General features: G+C 40.9%; 1 protein-coding gene across 5 annotated transcripts in view; it reads left to right on the top strand.

Moving 5' to 3' along the window:
- Positions 1–7,748, top strand: part of LOC106883979 (uncharacterized) — a 130,492-nt gene that overhangs the window by 80,723 nt on the left and 42,021 nt on the right. For all 5 annotated transcript variants that reach the window (XM_052976942.1, XM_052976943.1, XM_052976945.1 and 2 more), the window contains 2 exons: positions 966–1,040; positions 2,952–3,098. In XM_052976942.1, the coding sequence (XP_052832902.1) occupies positions 966–1,040; positions 2,952–3,098 (222 nt within the window). The remainder of the gene's footprint in view (positions 1–965; positions 1,041–2,951; positions 3,099–7,748) is intronic.

Here is a 7,748-nt window from a genome sequence, read left to right on the forward strand (position 1 = left end):
TTAGGTGCAGGATATGTAACGGCGGGTGGGGTGGGGGGAAGAGATTCAACAGGGGAGATTGAGAGGTAAAGGGGAGGGGAGAACAGTGGATGCTGGGCACGGGTGGAGCAAGGAGAAGGTGTTGGGATGATGGGACGTGAGTGTATGTGTGGGGTGGAAGGGTAAGAGCAGATTTGTCAGGAACAGATTGTATGCGGGGGATAGGGACATCCCCTTATGGCCTTAATGTTACTTAGCTGGATGAGTCTACTCAAGCACTGCTATATCACTTCTCGTTCTGGTCCTTCATCATCTCTGTGAGGTTCAGCTTCTTTAGATCACTTGCCCAAGGTGCCACACAGTGGGACTGAACCCATAACCATGGCACCAAGCAGTTGCCGAGCAAACTTCTTACCATGCGACAATATTTGCACCTACTTCTTTTTCTTCCTTCACTTATTTCAGTCATTAGACTGTAGCCATACTGGGGCACCATGTTGAAGAATTTTTAGTCAAATGTATCAACCCCAGGGCTTATTTTTTTATAAGCCTGGTACTTATTATGTCAGACCCTTTTGCCGAACCGCTAAGTTACAGGGACATAAACACACCAGCACTAGTTGTCAAGCAATGTCGGGGGACAAACACACACATATATATATATATATACATGCGTACATATGATAGGCTTCTTTCAGTTTTCGCCTGCCAAATCCATTCACAAGTCTATAGTAAAAGACATTTGGCCAAAGTGCCGCATAGCAGGGTTGAACCCAGAACCATATAGTTGGGAAGCAAGCTTCTTACCGCACAGTCACGTCTGCATAACACTTCCAACATTAAATGTGTTTACACTAACTTAACTGTTGTCTTTTATGTTTGTTCTTGTTTCCAGATGCAGATAGCGTGTCTGAGTAATCCATCTCCCCCCCACCACCTTCTCTCTCTGTTGCAATAATTTCTTTTCATTGGGTTTCTCTTTCTAGGATGTGGTGAAGAGTATCAAAGTGTTGCTGGTCATTTCATTGTCTGGTGTGAAAGTATGTAGTAGCAAAGGGGAGGTAAGTAGACTTGAAGTGAATACATCTTTCCTACAGGACAATTGGTTCAGTGGACTAAGGCGTTGAACTGTTGACCACATGGTTGTAAGTTCACATCTTACTAAAGACATTGAAAATACAAGACTTTTTGATCACAATAATATTTAGCCCTAAGTTAGCCTCAAACGTCAGATCAATAAAGACATCCTATCTGTGGCCCTCCTGTCTTTCTTACATATGTATAGGGCCATATTATATGGTGAACTTTGTACTGGAAAAAGCCTCTGTGGCTGTCCCCTCCGTTGGTGCAAGGATCGGCTGAAGCAAAGCCTAAAACTGACTGGAATCGATCCCAAAACCTGGGATATTGAAGCTCAGGACATACACACAAAATACACGCAACAGTCTTCTTTCAGTTTCCATCTACCAAATCCACTCACAAGGTTTTGCTCGGCTCGGAACTATAGTAAAAGACACTTACCTCAGGTGCTATGCAGTGGTACTTTACCCGGAACCATATGGTTGGAAAGCAAATGTCTTACCACCCAACCTCACCTGCACTCATAGAGACATTAAATATTTAAAAAAATATGGAACTAGAAAAAATTGCATAAAATAATATATATCTATAAAAGTATGAAAATTACCAAGGTCATCACTAAATTACATAATAATAATAATAATAATAATAATATATATCTCTTTTTACTCTTTTACTTGTTTCAGTCATTTGACTGTGGCCATGCTGAAGCACTGCCTTTAGTCGAGCAAATTGACCCCAGGACTTATTCTTTGTTAGCCTAGTACTTATTCTATTGGGCTCTTTTGCCGAACCGCTAAGTTACGGGGACGTAGACACACCAGCATCGGTTGTCAAGCGATGTTGGGGGGACAAACACAGACACACAAACACATATATATATATATATACATGTATATGACGGGCTTCTTTCAGTTTCCTTCTACTAAATCCACTCACAAGGCTTTGGTCAGCCCGAAGCTATAGTAGAAGACACTTGCCCAAGGTGCCATGCAGTGAGACTGAACCCGGAACCATGTGGTTGGTAAGCAAGCTACTAACCACACAGCCACTCCTGGGCCTATATATATATATATATATATATATATATATATATATATATATATATATACATACATACATACATACATACATACATATATGTACATATATAGAAATGTATATATATATGAGGATGCTTAGAATGGCAATCAATTTCTCCTGGAAGAGTCATACAACAAACGCCGACTGATACCAGGGACTACCAAAAGTGACATTGAAGATACAGCATAGAAGGATGAGGCTAGCTGGACACTGCATCAGACACACAGATGAAATTGCTAACAAGTTAGCGCTCTGGTAACCAATGGAAGGAAGATCCAGGAGAGGAAGAAGGAAGATGACCTATATCGACAACTTGCTGGAGGATACTGGTATGGACGGGGTACAGGAGCTGAGGACCATTATGGAAAATCAAGATGAATGGGGAAAACATGTGGAAACAGTCTTGGGGCATCCTATGGGATGACCTATATATATATATATATATATATATATATATAAGATATATAGTGTACATATACATATATCTATAATGCTATACATAAGAAAAAATTACATAAAAATAATGTATATCTATTTCGTATGTGTATTTCATGTGCAAGATTCTTGATGTGGATACGTTATGCCGGTAATAAACACACGCACTGGTTCAGTCCTTTATTAATTTATTAATGAAATAATTTAACAAAAAATTTAACAAAGAACTATATAAATTAATAAAGGACTGAACCAGTGCATGTGTTTATTACCGGCATAATGCCTCTCCCAAGGTTTAAATGTATATCTATGAATCTATGAAAACATGAAAATTTCTAAGATCATCACTAAAGTTCGTCTGTTTGTCATTGCAGAGTGTGTACATGGCTCATGCCTTAAAACGAATATCCTTTGCTACCTGTGACCCGGATTATTGCCAGTTCTCTTTTCTTGCCAGAGAGCCGAAAGGACAGATCAATGTTCAGTTCTGTCATGCTTTTGTCACCCGCAACTCTCCAGAAGTAAGTATTGTTTCCGTTTATGTATTTGGTTCGCAAGATTCTTGATGCAAGCTCATATGTTGAAAGTGAGTTTGCTGTATCTTGGGTGGGTCATTGTGCCAATGATAAAACACACACTGGTTCAGTTTCACTTTATTATTTTTTTTTATTAGTCAATTGGTTGGCACTCTGTTGGCTAGGATGACATGCATTTCAGTTGATCCGGTCAACAGAGCAGCCTGCAAGTGGATGAGTACTCCACATGCACCCCACAGACATACATACCCTTATGTAGTTCACAGGGAGATTCAGCATGGCACAGAGTGTGACAAGGCTGACCCTTTGAAATACAGGTAGTGCTCATTTTTGCCAGATGAGTGAACTGGCGCAGCATGAGATCAAGTGTCTTGCTCAAGGACAGAACATGCTGCCAAGAATCAAACTCAAGACCTTATATCAGAGGCCAAATACCCAACCAATAAGCCACACCTCTTCGCAGTCAGTTGGTTAGTTATTTAACCGACCAGCTAATCTGATGTTTGTTTAACCCTTTGGCATTCATAGCCTGGTGTTGCCATCCGGTTTCACCAGTCCTCAGTCAAATCGTCCAACCCATGCTAGCATGGAAAGCGGACGTTAAACGATGATGATGATGATGATGATTACTCTGCCAAACATAATTCTTATTTGTTCACATTATTTAAAATTAACCATGGATTATCTCATAGCTTTCAGACTTCAGCGGTGTGATTGTTAATAGAATGACATTACAGGGTAGGTGTGAGAGGCTGGATATGGCCAGTTTAACCCTGCAGCATTCAGATTACTCTGTCAAATGTGATGCTTTATTCACATTGTTTAGGATTAATCATACATTATCTCATAGCTTCAAGATTTCAATGATGTGATTGTGGGAGGCCAGATCTGGCTGGTCTGGCTAAAAGATGGGTTGAATATTTGAACTGGATATGACTGGTTAAACTCTTTGTCGTTCAGATTACTTCGTCAAATGTGATACCTATTTATTCACATTGTTTTTAATTAATCATACATTATCTCATAACTTCAAAATTTCAATGATGTGATGGTTTTACTTTTAGAATGACATTGTAGGGAAGGTGTGAGAGACCAGATCTGGTCAGTTTGAATAGTAAAGGGTCAATCAGTTGGTTAAACAATTGATCAGTTGTCTGTCAAAGATCTCATCAATACTGCAGGAGTGGCTGTGTGGTAAGTAGCTTGCTTACCAACCACATGGTTCTAGGTTCAGTCCCACTGCATGGCACCTTGGGAAAGTGTCTTCTACTATACAGGAGTGACTGTGTGGTAAGAAGCTTGCTTCCCAAACATGTGGCTCCGGGTTCAGTCCCACTGCATGGCACCTTGGGAAAGTGTCTTCTACTATAGCTTCGGGCCGACCAAAGCCTTGTGAGTGGATTTGGTAGACGGAAACTGAAAGAAGCCCACTGTATATATGTATATATATATGTGTGTGTCTGTGTTTGTCCTCCCAACATCGCGTGACAACCGATGCTGGTGTGTTTACGTCCCTGTTACTTAGCGGTTTGACAAAAGAAAGGACATGTCATTGATAAGGTTACAAATGGTAACAAAAGGATTTCCACAAACTTAATTGCTTGATTGCTTAACAGACTGATTAAGCAAGCATTAGATTATTAGCCGGTTGGTTACATAACCAACTGGTTGACAAATAATAATGAAGTGATTGCTCAAGATACAAAAAAAAAGACTATTCTTTGTATGTGCAACAGGTTTTGAAAAGAAAGAGGTTGATATAGTATATATGTGTGTGTGTGTGTGTGTCTGTGTTGCTATGAAGAGATAGTGACCACAGCTTTGTTGTTGGTCATTGTTTGCATATTGTTTTTGTTTTTAACCCTTTTCAGACACACACTGTTTTGGTATGTGTAGCCAAAAGCACGGAAATGTTTTCTGTTGATATTCAAAATGATGGACGAATGCAGAAAACAGTGGACTCTTTTATTGTTTTATTTGTCTCAGTCATTTGACTGCGGTCATGCTGGAGCACTGCTTCTAGGGTAGTGTAGGGGTGAGAGAGAGAGAGAGAGTCAAGGAGAAAAGAAGGAAAGCGGTTGTCCTTCAGTTCCAGATTGGCCACAATGCATCCCAACCTAAAGACAAAGACAATCCAACGGGTGACCCTCCATCTTGTCTTTCTTGAAGTAGGCTTGGGAGATTATATCTATAAGGTGTTACAATGTGATTTGAGGCATATTTGCTTGCTATTTCTAGCAGATCCAACCACCACATAAAACTGATAGTGGTGGTAGTGCTGGCGGTAGTAGTAGTAGTGGTTGTGGTGGTAGTTGTGGTGGTAGTGGTGGTGATGGTGGTTGTTGTTGTGGTGGTGGTGATGGTGGTTGTGGTGGTGGTAGTAGTAACAGTTGCTGTAGTGGTGATGGTTGTGGTAGTGGTAGTGGTGGCGATGGTGGTTGTTGTGGTGGTGGTAGTAATAACAGTTGCTGTAGTGGTGGTGGTTGTGGTAGTTGGCGGTGGTGGTTGCAGTGATGGTGGTAGTGGTTGTGGTAATGGTTGTGATAGTAGTAGTCGTGGTGGTGGTCATGGTGGTCACCAAAGTATAATATAGAAGGCTGAAGCTTTCTTCCTTTCTTCTTTTTTCTTTCTTTCTTTCTTTCTTCAGTCTCCTCCCTGTATGTTTCCTCCTCTTCTATCCTCCCCCTCTCTCTCTCTTCTTTCATCTCTTCGTCTCCCTCTTCCCTTCCCCACCCACCAGCTGGTCAGCCATCAATGCTAAAGCTTTGAAGCCAGTTTTCAGCCACTCCTTTATGTATTATGCCCACACACACACACACACACACACACACACACACACATACAAACACACGCACACGCACACAACACATGCATAAACTAATGTAGACACATACACACTGGCACAGAGGACTTGTACCAACAGGAATATATAAACACATACAAGCAGGCACACACACACACACACATTCTGAAACACACATACACCCACACATACCTGTGTATGAACATACATATACACACACATATATATAAAATACACACATGCATGAACATTTACACACACACACAACCACAGGTACACACACATAGAGAGAAATGAACATTCTACTGGACACTGACATCCACAATCGAAACATATGTACACACACACGAACACACAAGATACACACATACACACATTGAGACACAAAGGCACACACACACTCTCAGCACATGTATATGCATGTATACATACATAGGCATTCACAGAAATTCTCATATCACTGCAATACCACCTGGAGGCTGGTTCTGCTGACCAGTGGGGACTATACAACAGCCTCAACAACAACAGTAAACATACCACTACCATTCATCCATCCACCCACTCTATATACACAGTAAACACATCATGACAGCAGAGTAGATGCTAGAATACCAGTTTCCATCTCAGGTAGGGACATCTTCAGATAACCATCACCTGCCTTCCACCTCTCTCTCTCTCTCTCTCTCTCTCTCCTCCCACACACACACATTCTCTCTTTTTCTTTTACCTTTTCCCTCTATTTTTCATCTTTCTCTCTCTCTCTCTCTCCCTACCTTTGTTCCCCCCTCTTTCATTCTTTCTCTCTATATTTTCTCCCTCTATGCTTTAAGCGCCATTTTCCACTCTTCTGCCTCTGTCTGTCTCTCTCTCATTCTCTTCCCCCCAACTCCGTCTCTACTCCCCCTTTCTCTCTTTTGCCCCTCTTTTCACTCTCTCCCCCTTCCTTTGTGCCCCATTCTCTCTTTCTATCTCCTTTCTCTCGCTCTCTCCTCCCGTTTTCTCTCTCTCTCTTTTTCCAAATGGCATGTAGGAGCATCCGCTCTGGGAGGTGGTTTGGAATGTCATAGAAAATTCACTTCCCAACAACATGGCTCTGGGTTCAGTCCCACTGTGTGGCACCTTGAACAAGTGTCTCCCCTTATAGCTCCAGGCTGGCCAAAGCGTTGTCAATGGATTTGGTAGATGGAAACTCAAAGAAGCACCCCCTCTCTCTCGCACGCACACACACACACACACACACACACACACTCGTTTACGTGTGTTTGTGATTGTGTCTGTATGTATATATATATATGTGTGTGTGTGTATGTATGTATAAAAATACATGTTTGTATGTATATTTATATATATATATACATACTTGTGTGTGTTTTTATGTATATATATATATATACGTGTGTTTGTATCTGTGTTTGTGTGTCAGTATGTATATATATGCGTGTGCGTGTGTGTTTGTATGTATGTATTTATATATATGAGTGTGTGTGTGTATGTGTGTATATACGTGTGTGTTTGTGTCTCCCACCAGTGCTTGTTGTCAGCTGGTTTTGCTTTGTTCCAGTAACTTATTGGTAAGAAGCAGGAGACCACTAGAATAAGTACAAGGCTTCAACAGAAAGAAGTTCTGCAGTAGGTTTGCTTGGCTACAATCTTTCAAGGAGGTGCCCCAGCATGGCCGCAGTCCAATGACTGAAACAAAAGATTAGTGTTATCTAACACAAACACACGTACACACACACACACGCGCATATGCACTCATACACACATTTATGTTTATGTGTAACTATACATTTATATACAGACATATATATTATATATATATATATATATAT

Source organism: Octopus bimaculoides, chromosome 26 (genome assembly GCF_001194135.2).
Source record: "Octopus bimaculoides isolate UCB-OBI-ISO-001 chromosome 26, ASM119413v2, whole genome shotgun sequence".
Classification (NCBI taxonomy): domain Eukaryota; kingdom Metazoa; phylum Mollusca; class Cephalopoda; order Octopoda; family Octopodidae; genus Octopus; species Octopus bimaculoides.